The sequence below is a fragment of the Photinus pyralis genome, unplaced genomic scaffold (genome assembly GCF_008802855.1).
Source record: "Photinus pyralis isolate 1611_PpyrPB1 unplaced genomic scaffold, Ppyr1.3 Ppyr1.4_LG6, whole genome shotgun sequence".
Classification (NCBI taxonomy): Eukaryota; Metazoa; Arthropoda; class Insecta; order Coleoptera; family Lampyridae; genus Photinus; species Photinus pyralis.
In genome coordinates this window covers 29,649,745-29,668,915 of record NW_022170663.1, presented here as the reverse complement: position 1 = coordinate 29,668,915, position 19,171 = coordinate 29,649,745, and the positions used below count along the sequence as shown (strand labels likewise).

The following is a 19,171-nucleotide window of genomic DNA, read 5'->3' as shown; positions in this document are numbered from 1 at the left end:
TGCTGATATAAGGAAAGGGCCCCCAAATATTTTTGAAGACGCCACTGGTTATTTGTAATGTAATAAAAGTAACATTCCACCCTATCTGGATTTTGCAATTAAAAATAAACATATCTAGCCTCATTCATGCTATCAGTTTTGTACCAGAATAATTATTCCCTTGGATGTCTAGTTCAGTTTATGAAAAGGTATAGGTATCGCATTATCTTATCAGTCATGGTCGTTTTTCGATTTCAATCCCGCTTACTCATGTTCAGTTTGGCGTATTTTAAGACTGTCAAGTCATTACACGTATTTATTCTATTGGTCTTTTTTTACACTACTCTATGCAACCGTTTCATATTTTTGGTTCCATTTTCATCACAATGGCACAGATTACCTTACAAATCTGTGACAATGGCAAACAGTCCCGACAATGACATCGTTAATCGAATGCAAAAGCTTTCCATTTCTATTATCGCGTATGTAATGCAATTATGTATGTAGCTAATGACCTTTCGAAATTGGCCCCGCCAACTTTAGAAGTCGTCGCAAACGATAAGAAAAATCTATCTTATCTTCCATTCTATATTTGGCACGGTCAATATTATTTATACGACGCGTTATTAATAAAATGCGAAAAGAACATCAGAGCGGCCGTTAGAAGTTTTTAAATAAATCGCGAGGGTTTCCAATTTTGCACCAGGTCACCTTCGCTAATTAAGCAAAATCCGATCAGTACCATACTTTTTTGTTTCAGCGCGTAGGTAGGTAATGGGTAAAACCTTGGGCGAAAATAAAAATGCATCTACATACTTTCTAGGATTTTTGCAAGGTTTTTTTCGCGAATACGAGCGATAATTGTAAAGGTTTCTGATTAATTGAATTTGCATCCCTTATTGCTAACAAAAAGTCAAGGGCGGTTATTGAGCCGCGTCGCTCATTTGGGGGGGTTGCGCAAACAAAGCATGTCTAATTAAGTTATACTAATTAAATTTCTGTTCTAGTCTAGAGGTTGTCGGTTGTAACAAATCATATTATTATGCGGGCAACGTTTGAAATGTAACCTTAAACTTTACGTGCCCTTTAACTTTGCTTTTACTTTCCCGTCAATTACCGATTCCTCGCTGTACATATTCAGCTAGCATTGTTTGAATACTTATATACGTAGTTTTGCTGTAATTACGACACATAAAAGAAAACTCACGGCAATAGGTAACTTTGATGGAATAACTGCAACTTTTGGTTGGTATATAATCTTCGAGAACACCTCACCTTTTGTTTTCGAAGTTAGGACCTGCAGTCGCCCGAGGGTTAAATATCGATTAATGCCTGAGGTGCATACAAAATTTTATTTTTCATCGTTCCAAATAATGCATTTCATATAAATAAAAATAAATGTAATGATTATTATTTAATCAGACGAATCAAGTTGCATCTTTTTTATTACATAATATAACTCCATCAAAATATTTGACAGGCCGTTTGAGGGCATAATGAGATGACAATCTCATACAGATTCCGAGATCCTAATGGTGACCCTCGAATTTGAATCAGCTTGTATATTAAAAAGTCCTGAAGAATATAACAACTATCCGACTGCCCACCCACATATAAGCTTATCGTTCAATTTGAATTAACAAGGTGAATAAACCGGCCTTTTTTTGTATTAAAAGTGCTTTCCTTTTTACGGCATATTACTACCCGCTATTGAATTGAAAACGAAGTGATTGTACTCATATTTCTTTCACATCATTATTTTCAATTCATATGTTTTTGCGTGACCTTTTTCGCTCGTAAGTTGCTATGTAGAAGCTTTTCAACGCGATGAATCAAATTACGTTATTTTAGGTCTAGACTTTAGTCAACTTTCAAAACTACCCGAAGGCACCACTCTATAGCTCATTTATATTTTATGCTTTTATTCATACTATGGTTTAGGAACCTAATTAAAATGTACGCCCGTCTGCCTGTCGTTCTTTTATAATTCCGGACGTATTTACTCCAGATAGAAAGATACAATTTGTATCGCATTTTCCGAAAGAAAAATTGAGTAACATTTTTAGTGGAAAACCTCTCGTAGAGAACAGGCCCGTCACTCTTGGGTTATATTCGCTTTGTAAATTTCTCCTTAGAATGTTCGCTGCCGAAATATATCATCCCTTAACCTTGCACAAAATTCAATGCTGGGAACCAGTTTCCGAAATATTTTTCTAAGCTCACTGTCCCTAAGGAAAATCTCCCTTCCTTTTGGGCTCGAGTTTTTCTGAACGTATATTCTGATATACAGTGTGTCCCAGATCGCGTGGGATTGCATGGGTAACTTTGTTATTATTAAAGATAGAGAATTGGTTAAATGGGCAATGTTTTGCAGTTTTGGATGCTTATTTAAAATTGTTTTATGGAAATTCAAAATGTCGCATAGGTTCGACGTAAATTCAAAAAAACTAAAATTGGTCATTTCCTTGAATGTCTTATATCATCGAAAGTATAAGAGATATAAAAAAAAGTTTTATATAAAAGTGACTGTCTTTGATACGCTTACTTTAGAATTGATGTCAAAAAAATTCAAGATGACCACTTTTGAGGAACATTTACCAACTTCCTAAAGTTAAATGGGCGCTATATTGAATTTTTAGATTACTTAATAGATTTTTTAATTCTCTTTTCAACGAGCTATTATAACATAAGATTGAAAATAAGATACCAGTTATATTAACGGTTTTTGTATTTTAATCAAGTAGTCTGTGATGGATTAAAAAGAAACAAAACAAAATCTATTCGAGGCAACAAAACAATGAAAACAATTACACCAGATGACTGGCCATTATTAGTGAAACACACTTCAAGACTGTTGCCATTGATTATTATTATTATTATTGTAGTGGTAGCTACTTCCACTTTACTTTTATTTTTTAATTAAGTATAATTTAATGTACTGTACATAATTCGTGAATTGTGACCTGAGCAGCCAGCTTGTTGGTACGTAGCATAAACCAACCCTTTCTTCAAAACATATGTTGTTGAGAAAAATCCTTTAAGGAAGTTTATTGGAGAATTTGTAGTAAATCATGGTGAGCAGTTAAAGATCCAACGTAGATTACATTACATGCCACAAAATACATTAATTAAAAAAAATATTACTTGATTTCGGCGTGAAACTACAACATGTAGGTTTTCCTGTGACGAGTAAATAGTGTTCATTATGTCGATTTGAACACTCCGCAGTTAGAAAAATAAGATTCATCTGTCCATATACTCGGACTGGTAAAACTGTTAGTTTCGATATTCTTGCGGATAAACCACCTACTGATCTACAAAATGTGACCTGGGACAATGCATCAATGGTATATACATTGTGTAAAATAAAGCAAAGTGTCTTGAAATGTGTTTAACTGGATAATGGCATGACATTCTTTCGAGGGGATAGTTTGTAGTTATACCACCATTTGTAGGTATGTAAGTATGGATAATAAGATAGTCAATAAGTAATGTTATAAAAACCAAATTTTTCTAGGCCTACTTATATAAAATTTTGGAGAAAGTTGTAATGCCCCTCTCATGAGTGCGCCCCTGATTTTTTAAACATCTGATGTAATTATTTTCATTGTTTTGTTGGCTCGAATAGATTTTGTTTTGTTTTTTTTAATTCATCACAGACTACTTGATTAAAATATAAAAACCGTTGATATAACTGGTATCTGATTTTCAATCTTATGTTATGATGGCTCGTTGAAAAGAGAATTAAAAAATCTATCAAGTAATCTAAAAATCCGATATAGCGCCTATTTAATTTTAGGAAGTTGGTAAATGTTCCTCAAAAGTAGCCATCTTGAATTTTTTTTGACATTAATTCTAAATTAAGCGTATCAAAGAGAGTCACTTTTATATAAACTTTTTTTTATATCTCTTATAGGTACTTTCGATGATATAAGACATTCAAGGAAATGACCAATTTTAGTTTTTTTTAATTTACGTCGAACCTATGCGACATTTTAAATTTCCAAAACTAAATTTTAAATAAGCATCTAAAACTGCAAAACATTGCCCATTTAACCAATTCTCTATCTCTTAATAATAACAAAGTTACCCATGCAATCCCACGAGATCTGGGACACACTGTATATATTCATATATATTTTCGTTGTTACACTTTAAAAAAAAATTTTTTTTATTACGAAGAAAGAAATCTAATAGCAGGTAGAAAAACTAATAAAAAATGAGGTAATTATTTACATATATTATTTCATATATCATAATTCATAACAGTAATAAAATATACCCCAATAAAATGATTCGATGCGTTATTTCTATGTTTATTATTTACTGAATCATATCAAAATATCCGTTCTCTTTTAGTATTATTAGCTTGCGAACTATAATTAACTGTTAAGTATATAAAACTCATTAATCAAGTAATAGATTGCCGCAATACACTTAATGTGAGAATTAAGTGTTATAAACTTTTGTATTGGTTTAATTAAACAAACTGTGCGATTAATTGTGTGATGGAGTTGAATGAATCACAACTCCCCCGTTGTTTTATAACCAAAATTGCTCCGAAAAATTAAGTTAACAAATGGGAAATGGGGACCTTGATACAGAAAAAAGTACAAAAACATGATGGAGTATTTAAAACAATTTATGATAATTAATATGGTATGATAGCCCAGGTGAGAACAAGTAAGCATACAAGTAAAGCAAAAAAGAAAAAATAAATATATAAATAAAAAAAAAATAAAAAATTAAAAAAAAAAATATATATGATTCAGTGATAAAGAAGTACTCTAAGGTGTTTTTTGAAACCGTTGGGACTTAATAATTTAAGAAAGTTCGGAACGTTATTGTAAATGAGTGGTGCAAAATAAGTAAATGCACCATGAAACTGAGTTTTATGGTGCTTTGGTATGTCAAGAAAGAATGGGTTACGGAGATTACGATCGTGAATACTACTTCGAAATTTTAACTTATTATACAAATATAAAGGTTCACCAGATACTAATATTTTGTGAACCAGACATGCAAGATGTAAATGACGTCTTTCGCCCATGTTCAAAATTTTATGTGCTTGATAAATATGGGAAATATGTTCATATTTCTTAATGTTAAACGCATACCTGACACAAGAGTTTTGGATTTTTTGCAGGCGAGTCTTATTTGCACTAGTTAGACACGGACCATAGACAGTGTCACAATAATCCAAAGTTGACAGTATTAAAGAATCCACAAGCTGCCACTTGACCTTTAGTGGAAGAACGTATTTGAAACGATATATACATTTAAGCTTCGCGTAAGCAATTTGAATCAGTTTATTGACGTGGAGGGAAAACTTTAAGTGACAATCCACTGCTACTCCTAAACTACGAGATTCCCTAACTAATTGAAGTGGGGAATCTTTTAGATATAATTTTTGGTCCACATCTTCCCACAATGCAGTAACAGATTTTGGTGTTCCCAATAGCATCAGAGAAGATTTAGAAGGATTTATCTTTAGGGAATGTTTCTCAGACCATCTCTCGAACCGATTTAACTGCTCATTCAAGTTTCTCAGAGAGTAATTTAGATTGTTTCGATGGACAGGATAGATTAAGTATGTATCGTCCGCGTAACTGTGGATGTAGGAACCGTTTAAAGACGTATCCATATCGAAAACATATAAACAGAAAAGAAGCGGTCCGAGGATAGATCCTTGCGGAACCCCCATATTAACAGGTAAAAAGTTAGAATCACTGTAGCTTCCATCCCTCAAAGTTCTAACCATCTGCATTCGATTTTGTAAGTAGCTTTTAAACCAATTAGTAGCGGTAGAAGAAAGTCCAAGATAATGCAACTTGGCTACCAAAAGTTCATGGTTTATACAGTCAAATGCTTTGGAAAAATCGATTGAGAGCATCACAGATACTTGAGAGCGATCGGTTGCTGCTAGGACTTCGTCCACTATATCAATTAGAGTGGTCGCAGTAGAGTGATGGCTGCGGAAACCAGATTGATGTAACGGTAATATGTGATTTGCACGTATATAAGCGGACAATTGTACATATATAATCTTCTCAGTTACTTTAGATAACACAGTTAGGATACTAATGGGTCTTAAATGAGACAGGTTTTCAGGCGGATACTTTTTACAGATAGGGTGAACAATTGCAAGTTTCCAGAGGGAGGGGAAAGTGACAATTTTTAAAGACGTGTTAATTATGTCAGTAATAGCTCTACAACAGAAAGGCAGACAAAGCCGAAGCATAGTTAACGAAATTGAATCAACACCCATTGCATTAGATTTCAAACTATAGACAGCGTTATTCACATCCGTATCTGTAACAGTAGAGAAAGAAAAAGTTTGAGTAGTAGAGTTGTGAACGTTGTTTAAGTAAAAGTCAAGAGTGTCCGTATCAGTGACTGCAGATGGGGTTGAAATGAAGTGTTGGTTGATTAGATTTGGGTCAGACAGTTCAACAGGTATATCATCTGAGCATCGTTTTGAATGAACGTCTAACTCTTTTAAGACGCTCCAAAGTTTTTGGGAGTCGTTAGTATCTTTTAATTGGAATTTTACGTATGTTTTTTTCTCTCTCCGTATAGAAGCGGTTACAAAATTACGCAATTGCTTATAGTACAACCATTTCCCTTCCGAAAAGGAAGAGTGACAGTGTACATTTTTCAGTGATTGCTTGAATTTGGAGAGTGCATTATCCCTCAGTCGCATCATGTACTTAATATTTGGTGTTATCCAAGGCATCTTCTTTTTAGTGATTTTTATTTTTTTAATAGGAGCAAATTCATTAAATAATGTTGTGATACAAGCATTGAGATACTGCACCTTCTCGTCAATGTCTTCAAGGCAAGTTAAATGTTCCCAATTGATCTGAGCTGCGCAATTTGAAAAATCTATTTTGTTTATGCCTATGATATCCCTGTACAATATATACTTGTCCAATTTAGGAGGTTTAGGAAGTTCAAGCGTACAGTGGATTAAGTAATGATCGATATGAAAAGGTAAAGGTTCAACGCCTTCATTTAATACGACCAGATCATTTGTGACGTAGATATGATCAATTAGCGTGCCCGACGTTGCCGTGACCCGCGTCGGTTTAGACGTAATTTGTCTAAAACCATAGCTGTCTGTAATTTGTTTAAGGTATTCACATGCTCGGGAAGAAGACAGCAGGTTAACGTTGAAGTCCCCTAAACAGATTACGTCGCTGAACTGCGGAACAATAAAGGAAAACATATCATCCAGAACAGAGAAGTGCTGGTAGGAGATACTCGGCGATTTATATACAACACCTATGGCATGCATGCGTTTACCTATTTTTACGGAAATCCAGAGTTGGTTTAAGCGATCTACATCTTGCACCTCGTAGTTCAGAACTTCAACTTGAAAGGATACGTTAATGTACAGTGCGACACCATCTCCTCTTCCGCATCCATCCCTTCTTAATAAATAGTACCCAGGGACATAAAAATTCGCGGACCTCTTTATTAAGCCAGGTGGCACTGATTGCTAAAAAATCAAAATTGTAATCAAGCATGAAGGATTTCAGTTCATCGAAATGTTTAGATATAGATCTAATATTAATGTGTCCAATGAGAAGGTTTTGCTTACTAGTTTCACCTAAGACATCAAACACGTATGGTGAAGTAATTGCTCGAAGAGGCCGCGCTTTTCCGGTATTTCGTAAGACCGATGTGAAAAGTTCCTGGAAGAAAATATTAATACATGAAGGGTAATCAAATACCACATAGCTAAGTATTCAAGAATCAGATTCGACAATGTTTGAAAAATTGACATGTGAAAAGAAAATATAATTAAGTATATTGATAGCTAAGGTAGCAATTACAGAAATATAACTAAAGTTTATAGTTCAAGGGACGATTTAACAACGAAAAGACAAAGAGAAAAGTTTGTAAGTAATTTGTAACATAAAGCGATATCCATAAACTTATTTTTGATCACACAAAATGTAACTTCAATGATAATGAAACTGTAAAGAACGAGAAATATAATTCTAGTTTGCTTGCACAAGACTCGCGTATCATTATTGCGCTTTTAGAGATTATTTGCATTGGAAATATAGGACACAGTATTATCGGATTTTTTTATTACGATTTTTCCGTCAGCTGTCCAGACATTGTTTTTGCCGTACTTTTCCTGAGCACTTTGTACCAGTTTGTAGCGACGCTTGGTAAGGTCTTCCCGAATCACAAACCCTGTTTTTTTTAAGAGTTTTTTATTTCCAAACACTTCCGCTCTTTTTCTATAACTGCCAGAACTTTACAATGATCGGCCGTGCAAACTGAGATACTTTGGGACCCACCCTTGACTTCTTTCTAAATCGTTTAAGGAGATATCGATGTTCAATTATTTTTTAATAAGTGCAATAACAATCTGGTCGGTATCTTCACCAACAGCTTCTTTTACACCAAAGATACGTAGATTATTTCGGCGAACATATTGCTCGAGGTCATCCAATTTTTCTTCGGCACAATCAACACGTGAGATGGTCTTTGATAAGTCGGATTTGAGCTCTTTTAAAGACTCGTAGAATTCGTTAAATTTTATGTCGATGCTGTTAAGAATATTCGCCGTTTGCTTTTCCATTATGGTACTCAACCATTTTTCTTGTGGTGGAGGATCCGATGCGGTTGAGGCTTCTTCACTGGAGGCATCAGCGGGGTTTTTTTTTGGATCTATACCAGAACTCATCTTCGTGAATATAATAATACACAGTATTAATGTAAAAGCCGTAATTTCAGAACGCGAGTTTAAAAATGTTGTATATCACAAAACTGACACTTGGAAATACCGGAGCGGCTAAAACACGTCTTACTCGCAAGGCATTCACATACGATTTTTTCTTGTTTTGTGTGATGGAGTTGAATGAATCACAACTCCCCCGTTGTTTTATAACCAAAATTGCTCCGAAAAATTAAGTTAACAAATGGGAAATGGGGACACTAATTACAACATTAAATTTACGAGGGTTATCCAGAAAGTAGCAGACGTTTTGAAATAAAAAATTTTAAACTTTATGTATACAATAATAGATTTTCTTTACAAGTTTAAAATTTTTTATTTCAAAACGTCTGCTACTTTCTGGACAACCCTCGTATTTATAAACCAGAGAATCTTGCGCAGTGTCAATTTAGTAATAATATACCTACACCTATACTTAAGTATACCAAATGCGGTTGTTCCTATACTGTGAAGATGGGAATTTTGGGAACCTTAATCTCATTATGTGTGAACAAGGAAAGATGTCTGGGACTGGTATTTTTGCATTGTCCATTACATCTTCAAAGATTTAGTTCACTAAATCAAGAATAGGCATTTTGGAATCGATAAAATTACCCCCAAAAGAGTTCGCAGCAATTTCTTTCTTGGCATATTTCATCCTGTGTACCTATCGATCAAAATTTCGCTTCCATATTATCCAGCAACGTGATCGGAAGCGCTATACGAGTACGTAAATAAGATTAGGATGGCTTAGTTGTAATTCGGTAAGGTGGAACAATGCGAGGCAATTGCATAACAACGAGCGCGTTTTCTCTTTATTTCAATGCAAATATACGCAACTTAAATACATAAAACATTATCACAGACATTAATTAAACACTAAAGTAAATATAATTTATAATAAGATGAATGCCCAATTATTTACAGTGGTGGAAGACGGGGACATCAAAAGCTTACATTTTCACACACGCACAAACAATAAGGCGTAGATGCCGCATACCAAAATCAATTCAGTCTTGAAGGGGGTGAGTGGATAGAACTAAAAAAGAGCGTTTGATGATGGTGCCACGCAGTCTACGTCACGGATGTTCATCTCGCTTCGTGCACGTTGCCAGGCAACGGGGGAAAGACCTTGATTATCGAACCGGCCAACCTTCCGGGAAGTTTAACGTAATCCATATTATGAAGGATCTGTAAAGGTTAACCCCGATCTCGTTTTCAGGGTTAATGGATTTTGTTTGGCGGTCTACTGCTCTTCGTCTTCTTCGACGATGGGCAATGAGGATTGGTGTCGCAGCGTTGGGGAGCACCTCGAGGTGAAAGCCGCCAGCCAAGTGTCTATTTCGCGGGGCGATTCGCACAGGAAGGTTAAACTCATCGGCGTATCGTAGCCCAGTTGTCGCACTTTAAATCCAGCTTGCTTATCGTTTAAATTTTCGACGGTCGTGTGACGAAGATTAATGACGCCGAGAGGTCTGCAGATTTTCTTCTGGGGGTAGAGCACGGCGAAATGTTCCAGAGATGTTCGGTACACCTTCACGTTCACGCCCTGACGGCGCCCGTTCATCGCGATTAACGTTAGCGAACCACTTTGAATTTCCGAACAAATGGGCGACATTACCGGATGATTATTTATTAAAGACGAATGCGCCATACTTGCAACTTCCGTTGGCATTTTACACGCTAGCTTCTTATAACGCAACTTTGTACTGACTGATCCGTTTAAACGCGAGGAGCGTATTTATTGGCGTGAGTGAAAACTAAGTGGGAGAAAGCGCGGTTTACGGTTACGCTATATTTTACGGGCGTTCCACGGAAAATTGAGTGTATGTAAAAATACAATTCCAGCAAGCGCCAATTTAAAACCCACCTTTGATTTAGAGCAAAGTAATGGGAAGAAGAATCATCTGGAGGTTCTCGTTTCCAAATTAAAACGAGTAATTACGAAATTTCCTTCCCGTTTCACTTCATCATCAATTTTATGAATAGATGGAGCGGATCTCCAAATTTCATAAATTGAAAATCGATTGGAGATGATTTCACACTGTCATTGCATCTGATCAGGAAATTGCAATCTAGTCGTTACGTGCTTAATATGATCTAGATAAGATGCAGAAATTGAACTTTGTCATTGAAGTGGTACCACAAAAAAAGGTCCCAGAAAGCTATCGAACAAAATTCGGTATTTGAAACGCCTTGAAGAAGAATTTTCCAATACAGTACATTGCACTATACCAAACATGTTTACCTAGTAATCCAGGTGTACTTTTGTTCAGAACTGTGTGATTTAAATGTAAATTTGTTTAATTATAGACAGCAGTTCGTGAAACTCTACATTTGTTGCCAGGTTAACGCCGTAAATAAGCTGCCACAAATTCAAATACCTTCCTTAGAATTGGAAGGTTGAGAAATAGAGATTTCACACGCATAGAAGAATTCCCTTTATATTTTTGAGAAAACAATTTGGAAAACGTCTCTTTCTGTTGCCACTCGCAACAAAATAATTATTTCACACACTGAGAATTGAATGTTATAGTCAATACTTTGAAACTTTCCAGAATGGTCGCAGATTTTGTACACATATTACCCATATAGGGGCGAGATTCCGAAAAGAATAACCCTAAAGGAGGCTACTAAAGAAAACCAGGTCAGCCGCAACCCTAACGCTGAAAGTTGAAGGGTCTTCAAGGGTGTGGTTGTTGAATAAGAAGGCTTTTTATGTTCACTTAAGTGATTTCAAGAGCCCACCAGCGCGTTATAGGCCGTTTCATGTGTTGCAGGTGCCTTTTGTTATCTTTAGTACATTTACAGATACCTACACATATTTATCTATGAATTTGAAGGACTCGCGAAATCTTTCTGAGATTTACAGAACTGCTTTAGGGACCTGTACATGAAGGAATCGACAGCTGCGCCTTCAGCTTGAGAATTTCATTCCCCAAGTGTTGTTTCAAGTTGGGGAACAAATAGAGTAGTCACTGTGGGGTCTAAATATCAGAGCTGTACGGATGATTGTCAATGATTTCCCAGTCGAATCTGACGATGAGATCCGTCGTGATGTGGGCGACGCGAGAGCGGACGTTGTCAAGGTGCAAACGAACTCCCTTTGCCAGTCCACCCCTACTTTTGTTCTATAGGGTGTTTTTTTGAAAGCTTTAGTTAAACGTTTCTGGGAAAGTGAAATAGATAGGTTTTTGAAAATGTGTACTTAGGAATTACTCTGAAGGTCGATATAAAATACTTTCAAAGTGGTTGCACCTATTTTTTGTTTCTACGTGAAATTTCGGTTCTTTTAATACCCACATGTCAAGATCTACCATTTGTGGTTTTTAAGTTATTTTAACTGCTGTATATTTTGGAAATATCGTCCAAAAAGTTTGCTATAAAAGCCAAAAAAACTCATGAATGCTTCATTGCATAATTTGAAGAGTTTTTCTATTTTGTCATGCCCTGTATATCAAAATCGTCTACTCTGTGGTTTTTTATGACATAACCTATAAATTTCCCCATGTAAACCAAAAAGTTATGGCTTTTGTTATCAAATTTGTGAAAGGCGTCAGAAATCATTGGAAAAAGTCCATATTTGCAGCGGTCGCATTAACTTACGGCTGTAATTATGCCAAGGAATACTACGAGTGAGTTAAAACTAACCTAACAACTTGACAAACAGAAGTTCCGCAGAATACAACAACTCATGCGAGTTTACTGTAAGGAAGCCGCCGAGTACGGTAAAGCGCCGATCGCCTCCGACGAGAATCCTAGGCACATAACGATTATTCTAAATCCGAACGCAAACAAGCGGAAAGCAATGAAAGAGTACGAAAAGTATTGTGCGCCGATTTTAAACTTGGCCGGGATATACGTTGACGTTATTCAGACAGATGCCGAAGGACACGCGAAAACTTTAATGGATAATTTGGAGGCGACTAATGCGGTTGTTGTCGCTGGTGGTGACGGTACATTATCAGAAGTGGTTACCGGATTGATGCGCAAATCAGAAACGAATAAAGTAGATTTACCAATCGGTTTGTTGTCGATCACTTTTTATAGCAAAAACAAATTTAGTTTTGTTATAGGTGTGCTGCCGTTAGGAAGAACGAACACTATAGGTAACAGGTTATTTCCGGGTGGGGACCATTTGCAAAATATTCGCTCGCTTGCCGATGCTTCCCTTGCTGTTATTAAAGCGCATATGAAACCTATAGACGTTATGAAAATTGAGGTCTTACAAGATGAAGAGTTGCAAGGTAATCCATGAGCGAAAATTACATTCGGATCTTATGTTTCTTGCAGGTAAAGTTATATATGCCGTGTCATCTGTAAAATGGGGCGCATACCGAGATGCGCAGGCTCGTAAGGACAAATACTGGTATTTTGGACCTTTGAGGAGCTATGCAACCTATATTTTTAACGGGTATGTCGATTACCGGCTTGGTACTTGTAGTGACTTAATCGTTTGTTAGGTATAAAAGCACACTGAGTTGGAATTGTAACGCAAATATTAACTACACGTTGCCTTGCGAAGGGTGCAAGAATTGTGTGCGTTTGCCCGAGGAGAGGAGGCGTTGGTATCATCGGTTTTTACCTTACAAAACTCAAAGTGTGGTCGTGCCAAGAACTGTTAACGCTCTCTGCGAGGAGATACATCAGAAGTACATCTCGACTTCGGATTTTGCTGTCGCGACAACAAACGCATTGGGCGGTTACGATAGTTTACCACAATTAAAGCTAAATCTGGGGCCCAATTCCGTCGATTATTTTGATTTTGTGAGCGAAGGTTGGAGGTCGGAGCACGGTCACGATCGTAATGTAAAGGAAACCATCTTAGCCAAAGAAATTGAAATTAAACCGGATGAATTAGAGCACACTGACAGATGGTTTTCAATTGATAATGAAGAGTTTGAATTGAAGCCTGTGAAGGTGACTTTATTACCAAAGTCGGTTTTAATCTATTGCAAAGAATCTAAATAATAGGATCAAGCTGTTTTTTTTTTAATATAATTGAATCTATTTGCAGTTTATACCGTACAATCTTTTTTTTATTTGACGCACCCTGTACAGTATATTTATCTTCATGTCAAACATGAAAATATAACCTAACTTTTTTTTGTATAACATAACCTTTAATTCGCGTGGAATACGAAAATGTTTTATTATGACTTCTCCTAAAAATAAAAAGGGCTCCACCAGCTGGTTTCTATGCGAAAAATGTAACTGCAGCGTAACGCAGTCAGACAAAGAACGCCACTTTGCGGACTGTCCCCCAGATTTAACGACCAGCAGGACACATAACTTTGTACTCGGTGCAACTTTATATGGCACTGTCGATTTAAAACCAACAGAGGAGATAAAAGGATTAACGCCTCAGGATTACAATAATCTAGTATTTTTAAGTCAATCCGCCATCCAGCTTTGCGAATTGTGCATCGGAGAGCACGCTTTAGTTTACGATGATAACCAAGCGTACGCGTTACGTGTGTGGCCCACGGTAGAAAAAACACTAACATCGGTTCTACTGACTAAACGAGGTATGGTACTACATCTCCCTCCAATGTAATGAATTGCAATTTTAGGCTTAGATCGAACTTTTGATATAAACACCTTAGTGCGAGTAAAGAGGTTTGATCATAATGTGACGGCAGCGCGACAAGTTATTCTCAAGCCTTTAGCACATTGTAACATTGAATTAACGCACGACGTTAATGTACGGATACACAAGGCTTATTTAAGACATTTTTTAACTAAGGGAAATAAAATCACCATTTTCTACTTTGGTGTGTTTTTAACATTCGAAGTGATTGATATTACGCAACCCGATAAGGATCTGGTTCAAGCATTGCAAGGTGCGAGTCTCGAGCCACAGTTTTTTCAAGTTGTCGATAGTACGAGCTGGAATATATTCAGGTAACTATTTCTCCGATTGGATATTTTGTCGATTGTTTGTTTGTAGAAGTGAGTTGGAGTACAAGCAAAAAAAAGAACGTAGTCTCTTGGAAATAGGCGGTTTGGATAAGGAAATTGGCGAAATTAAGGATATCATCCACATTGCGTTAGGAAAAACAAAAGCCGTTTCGCAATCGCTTATTAGTCACGGAGCATTACTGTACGGATCACCTGGTGCTGGTAAAACAATGGTGGTCAATGCGTTGGCCAACAATATTGACGCACATGTCGTTAAGATTACCGATGGTGATGATCTGGAGGTGACCTTTAATGAGGCTATGAAACGTACACCGTCACTAATAATTATTGACGACATAGACACATTATGCCCGTTACGCACTTCGCGCATAGGCGATCTCGAAAAGAAATTCACGAGTAGTCTGCTGGGATTTTTCGAACAGATCAACTCTGAAAGTGCAAAGGCATTCGTGATAGCCACCTCCAATAAACCGGACGCAATTGACTTGTCGGTACGACGTTGCGGTAGATTCGATCACGAAATCGAAATTCCCACTCCAAACCAGTCGGCGCGCTACGATATTTTGTCAAAACTGTTGCGCAACGTTCCGCAAAATATCGGCGACGATGAGCTGAGGGATATCGCGAATGTGACTCACGGTTTCGTAGGCTCGGATCTTGTTTTGCTATGCGCTCAAGCTGCTTTGCGAGCGGCAACTTTGAAATCGAACAAATTGTGTGCCGAGCATTTCAGGTTTGCGCTTACACGTGTCAATCCTAGTGCAATGCGCGAGGTTCAAATTGAGGTGAGTTCACTTTACCTGAGTAGGTGTATAATTAGATTGGTATGTACAGGGTGGCCAAATAAGAATGCGAGGTACTGTATCTGGGAACCTGTCCATCGTAGAGGCTTGCGGTAAAAAAGGTTAAAACGGCCACGACAAAAACCTGGAAAATATTTTTAAGTTTCTGAAATGGCCGCTAGGGGGCGTAACTGCAATCTGGAATCTAAAAAAGTGATGTTTCTGTGAATTCCGCTATATTAACCTAACAAAAAAATGTCCGGTCTTTGAAGACGGCGAGGATAATCTGTACCTTTTTTGTTTGACAATTTTTCCTGTATCTTTAAAATGAAGTGGTGGGGGGTTATTCAAAGTTTTCCGTAAAGAACACCCTGTATCTTTGGCTACAACTATTATAATATTAGAAGTTTTGTTAGTTTCACATATCGCCGCTTGAGGGCTTTTTTTGGCATTCCGACAGAAATGGTTAATTTTCTCGAAAAAATTAAATGCACTGGTTCAATTTTTTTTTCATGAAAAAGTAGCTAAATGATGTCTAAACAAGCTCGCGAAAACCGCAGCTTAGTTGGCCACCCTGTACTTGCAAACTATAGAAGAAACTAATGACAACTTACAAAACTGCAATAATTATACTTTGTTTATAACTTTAACAGTAAGTATGGACTTTCCTTAAATTTATTATTAACAATTTTTATGATTTACATTAATTATTCCACTATCTTAGTGTGCAATGAAATATAAACAATTGAAATTTATTATTGAAAGATGGACAGTTATTAGTCCTATGCTTTCAATACAAAATAAGTCAACACACTTAGGGGGCAGGGTAGTTGTGAGTATGTGAATGTCTCTTAGATATATTGGGTATGCTAAAGTCACGTGAACATGACTAGGGTAATGTATAGAATAGCTTGTATAGCAACTACATAGTATGGGCATTGTTTATTTATAAATAATAGCTATTTATTTATCAAATGTGTCGTCAGGTTTTTATCCATACGCGAGAAAAGTTTCTCAAACTTGTCTGTGACCAATATCGTGGCCACACCCATCCATCTACCAATCTCTACAGGGTGGTCCTAATTGTACACTTTATTATGGAAACGTCCTTTATTTTATATTAGAAAAAAATGGACCTAGGTGTCTGGAGCTCAATTTTAAAGAGAAAATCACTAGCGCAAACAGAATTCAGCTATTTCTAAGCGTTTGGTCGCTAGGGGGGCGTTTCTTGAATGTAGTCTGTAAAGTCACTAAATATAGAAAGTACCGCAATCATCCGCCATTTTTGGGCAAATTTGCTGCCAACTTAAAAAAATTGACAAATAAAATCTGAATAGCTGTAATTTTTTAACTTCATAGTACTGTCATGTTTTATAAAAATATATACAGGGCGTCGATTCCCGAAGATGTGCTTTGTTCACATCGAGTGACCTTGATGTGAACGTGAGTGTGACTCTATTCTCGAACCTACCACATCGAGCGAAAAGTTGATCGAACGCAACGACTCGTCTAGACCACTCGTTGCGTGAAAGTCATGCGCAGTAGCAGCTACAGGACGGATGTTGCAGCTGTTTTGCTTGGGTTATTAATACAGTGCCATAACCTATACATTCACATATTTTCTGTGAAATAAAGCATGGAATTGTTCGAGGATTTTCTGGTTATTAATAACAGTATCCATAATGCAAAAACAAAACAAAATACAAAACTGACAAATGACATTTCAATTCTTGTCTGTGATTGGTTAGCGCATAAAGTTTGTCCACGATTCGGGAATGCAGCTAAACGAACTTATCCCTATCGTATACGATCATGACGTCATGGCATCCGGTCACATCACATGCACATCACGGAGCACATCGGGAATCGATGCCCAGGTATCTCTACACAGGTGGAACAATCCCTAACATTAAAGTTACTAGAATCTGGTAACTTCCGCCATTTTTGGGCGAAAATCATGCGTTCTCTCTCTAACACACGAGCCCAATGGATTGTGGTACTTTCTATATTTAGTGACTTTAGTAGTCTGTTCTTTAATGCTCTATAACTTTGGTATTATTAAAGATAATTGATGGTGGCAAAACTTTTCTTAGAGCAATTTTTTATGTAGAATCCATCGCAGTAGGCAATTTTTATACAGGGTGTTAGGTTTCTTTTTGTACGACCTTAAACTACATTTTACATACCTACCACCTCCTATATTTTGTAGTTTTTATTATATTTTTATTATACAAGACGATAAAGGGATATTTTAACCATTGAGTAAATGCACTTTTACTTTCCCTTTTTCGTCGTGTATAATAGAAAACTTTATTTTATAGCAGAAGCCATATAAATCATTGTAAAGCTTCTGACAATTCTGCCGTCGCGACCGTTTACATTAAAACAGCATTGTCATATGTTCTGAACTTCATTTTATATCGTGGTCCACGTCCCATTTGAAATAAGAATGACATATATGTCATCAGAATGCAGAACCATCTGTTTCACTTTATCTACCCTTGTGGTTAAAGTGATCACTTTCTTTACGGTTAGCCTATTCATTCAAACCTATTAAAATGTCCTCTGCTACAAAATAAAATATTTTTATTGCAGACATTTTGGTTTCCATGGCAAACAAAAAAAGGCAAGATTGTTTAAAACGACAATTTCGTTTTAAAGAATCCAGAACCAGATGTTGGCAATAGAAATTCCCCCGTAGATTTAATTTGCAAAATGTTTAGGTACCCAACGTGAAATGGTCGGACATAGGAGGACAGGCCGATCTGAAATTAATCCTGCGACAAGCGGTGGAGTGGCCGATCAAACATCCCGAAAGCTTCGTTCGGCTGGGAATTACGCCGCCGCGCGGCGTGCTGATGTTCGGTCCGCCCGGTTGCTCGAAGACGATGATCGCCAAGGCGCTCGCCACCGAGAGCGGTCTCAACTTTCTGTCGATTAAAGGTCCGGAACTGTTCAGTAAATGGGTGGGCGAATCGGAACGCGCAGTTAGAGAGGTATTTCGTAAGGCGAGACAGGTGGCGCCCTCCGTTATATTTTTTGATGAGATCGATGCGTTGGGCGGCGAACGAAGTTCCGGATCGAGTACGAGCGTGCAAGAGCGCGTTTTGGCGCAGTTACTGACGGAATTGGACGGCGTGACTCCTTTGGGCGACGTAACTGTTTTAGCTGCGACGAATAGACCCGACAAAATTGACAAGGCTCTTCTGAGACCGGGTCGATTAGATCGTATCGTTTATGTTCCCTTGCCTGACAGTGATACACGAAGGGAAATTTTTAAATTAAAAGTGTCAAAAATGCCGGTAAGAGTTGAGCTACATTGATCCTAGATTTCTCACTGCGCTTTTCAGGTTGTTGATGTTGACTATGAGGCGTTGGTTTCTTTAACGGAGGGATACTCGGGGGCTGAAGTGAATGCAGTTTGTCATGAAGCAGCAATGAACGCTTTGGAGGAAAGTTTAGATGCGCAGTCTGTGGAGATGCGACATTTTGTTCGAGCGTTACAATTGGTTACACCAAGAACTCCAGTTGCATTGTTAACTATCTACAAAAACTATTTGAAATAAAAATATGTTTACTGACTATCCCGTTTCCGAGGGAACAAAGAAACTTACGTTCTAAACGTCAAGTTACCGAAGGTAAAATATAAAATCCTGTTTTTTTTTTCTGTTTCCGTTCCCGTGGAGATTTCGGAAAGGTTTTTACTACATCAGAAACTTTTGCGGGTTTACGTAATTAATACGTTTGGCCGTCT

General features: G+C 37.1%; 2 protein-coding genes across 3 annotated transcripts; both read left to right on the top strand.

Annotated features, from left to right (window-relative positions):
- Positions 1-10,401: 10,401 nt before the first annotated feature.
- LOC116174406 (acylglycerol kinase, mitochondrial) lies at positions 10,402-13,734 on the top strand. 2 transcript variants are annotated; one of them, XM_031492320.1, is made up of 6 exons: positions 10,402-10,539; positions 10,595-12,348; positions 12,395-12,738; positions 12,790-12,960; positions 13,007-13,127; positions 13,177-13,734. In XM_031492320.1, the coding sequence occupies exons 2-6, from the start codon at positions 12,239-12,241 to the stop codon at positions 13,682-13,684; spliced, it is 1,254 nt and encodes a 417-aa protein (XP_031348180.1). In that variant the 5' UTR covers positions 10,402-10,539; positions 10,595-12,238; the 3' UTR covers positions 13,685-13,734. The 2 variants fall into 2 exon arrangements, with proteins under 2 accessions (XP_031348180.1, XP_031348179.1); XM_031492319.1 differs by lacking the exon at positions 10,402-10,539 and having other exon boundaries at positions 10,546-10,973; positions 11,027-12,348.
- Position 13,735: 1 nt separating this feature from the next.
- LOC116174404 (ATPase family protein 2 homolog) lies at positions 13,736-19,001 on the top strand. The gene is made up of 5 exons (XM_031492318.1): positions 13,736-14,241; positions 14,287-14,617; positions 14,664-15,420; positions 18,141-18,719; positions 18,768-19,001. Exons 1-5 carry the CDS (start codon positions 13,869-13,871, stop codon positions 18,981-18,983), a joined length of 2,256 nt encoding a protein of 751 aa, XP_031348178.1. The 5' UTR covers positions 13,736-13,868; the 3' UTR covers positions 18,984-19,001.
- Positions 19,002-19,171: the final 170 nt, after the last annotated feature.

Coding starts and splice junctions, on each gene's coding strand:
- LOC116174406 (XM_031492320.1), top strand. CDS start 12,239: ATGGCTTTTGTTATCAAATTTGTGAAAGGCGTCAGAAATCATTGGAAA. Junction 12,739..12,789: donor TAAAGTAGATTTACCAATCG/GTTTGTTGTCGA, acceptor GTTTTGTTATAG/GTGTGCTGCCGTTAGGAAGA. Junction 12,961..13,006: donor ACAAGATGAAGAGTTGCAAG/GTAATCCATGAG, acceptor TGTTTCTTGCAG/GTAAAGTTATATATGCCGTG.
- LOC116174404 (XM_031492318.1), top strand. CDS start 13,869: ATGACTTCTCCTAAAAATAAAAAGGGCTCCACCAGCTGGTTTCTATGC. Junction 14,618..14,663: donor ACGAGCTGGAATATATTCAG/GTAACTATTTCT, acceptor GTTTGTTTGTAG/AAGTGAGTTGGAGTACAAGC. Junction 15,421..18,140: donor TGCGCGAGGTTCAAATTGAG/GTGAGTTCACTT, acceptor CAAAATGTTTAG/GTACCCAACGTGAAATGGTC.